The 1,438-nt window shown below is 36.8% G+C and overlaps 1 protein-coding gene across 1 annotated transcript in view; it reads right to left on the bottom strand.

Annotated features, from left to right (window-relative positions):
- The window catches only part of otog (otogelin), a 125,042-nt gene extending 123,604 nt beyond the window's left edge, over positions 1 to 1,438 (bottom strand). Inside the window, exons 1-3 of the mRNA XM_055898895.1 lie at positions 1,215 to 1,438; positions 769 to 820; positions 423 to 477 (exon numbers count right to left, since the gene is read on the bottom strand). Of these exons, the coding sequence (XP_055754870.1) occupies positions 423 to 477; positions 769 to 820; positions 1,215 to 1,365 (258 nt within the window). The 5' untranslated portion in view covers positions 1,366 to 1,438. The remainder of the gene's footprint in view (positions 1 to 422; positions 478 to 768; positions 821 to 1,214) is intronic.

The following is a 1,438-nucleotide window of genomic DNA, read 5'->3' as shown; positions in this document are numbered from 1 at the left end:
GACCAGTGATTATTAGGAGCGTCATTGTGAACAGAGAGCTGAGTGAGGATTACTGATCGTACAAGTATCGGTCTCCTTGTAATGACTCTCAACAACATGCAGTTATCATGTTGCAACTCAATTATGGAACACGTAATGTCAGCAAACTGAGGCGTTGCGTATAAAATATATTTTATTTTTAAAAAACAGTAATACACATAGAAAAATATTTTTACATATTTCCTCCAATTTAATCTAATGCACAGACACTACAAAACGAGCTTGGGGTCTTTATGTACTGAAAGAAATCCAGGTATAATTTCTGTATTTTGCTGGGAATGAAAAGCTCAGGGTCATTAGTTGTGATTTCTGGTGTCTGTGCCTGACATATTTAACGTGCTCTATCAATGCTGCGTTTCAAAACAGCGGCTCCGCTCTCCTACCTGTCCTCTTGGGGAAGCGGTATCCCATTTCGCCAGCATTATACTGCTGCTTTTGCTGTGGGGAGAAAGAGAGAACAAGGAAAGGTTTGTTCCTAGCAGGTAATCAGCACTTGTGTTGGTCAGGAAAAAGAACCGCCGCGCAAAAAGACTAGGACCTTTTCTCTGACATCAACAGAATACGAGGCTGAAAATCACTACTGTGTGACTACAACTCAGACAACAAACACAACACTCAATACATTCGCAATGAAAAGCATCTTAAAATGACAGTGTAATAACGTCTTCATATAACATAATAATAATACATCATTTTACAAATTACTTATACGTGATTTATGAGACTCACTTATCATGCCAGTTTGTTATATTCACTGCGTCTATGCCCCACGAAATGTGCGCTGAAATAAATGAGTAAAACAATAAATGGAAGTGATGAGTGATCGAAATTATTAAAAGGTCAAATAAAACCTTTCTGAATAAAGCAATAATACGACATCAGAATGTGAAAACAATCACCGACAAAGTAAGTACAGTTCTACACACATAACAGGTGCGCAAATACAGCGTCCATAATAGCGCATTACAATATTCTGCATCTATGATATAGAAAACATTTGGCTAGTTGTATTCCTGCAAAAAACTTGCAATGCAAATTAATGATTAAATGGTAAGAAACGGGGAAAAAATGACTTCACAAATAAAACTAAATGTATAAACATGAATAGTCTATGTAGTTTATTCAAAGTGTAGGACAGGAGGCGAAGCCAATTCAATAATGAACACGGGACTTACCTTGATAAATTAGAATAAAATAGAACGATAAAAAATGCAAAAATCTTTTCCTGCTCAAAATTAAATTAGGATCCATTCGTGATTCATACAACCCACGGTCAGTGGAATCGCTTTCTCCCCCGCCAGGTAAAATGTAATTTAGCTGCACCATCGATACATTTTTTCTGATACCATGTGGATAATTTCCTCCTCACAGATTTCCTCTCCTTCTCTCACTTTTTCCA

Source organism: Salvelinus fontinalis, chromosome 35 (assembly GCF_029448725.1).
Source record: "Salvelinus fontinalis isolate EN_2023a chromosome 35, ASM2944872v1, whole genome shotgun sequence".
Taxonomy (NCBI): Eukaryota; Metazoa; Chordata; class Actinopteri; order Salmoniformes; family Salmonidae; genus Salvelinus; species Salvelinus fontinalis.
Note: the sequence above shows the minus strand (reverse complement) of the source record. Positions and strands in the feature narration are given on the sequence as shown.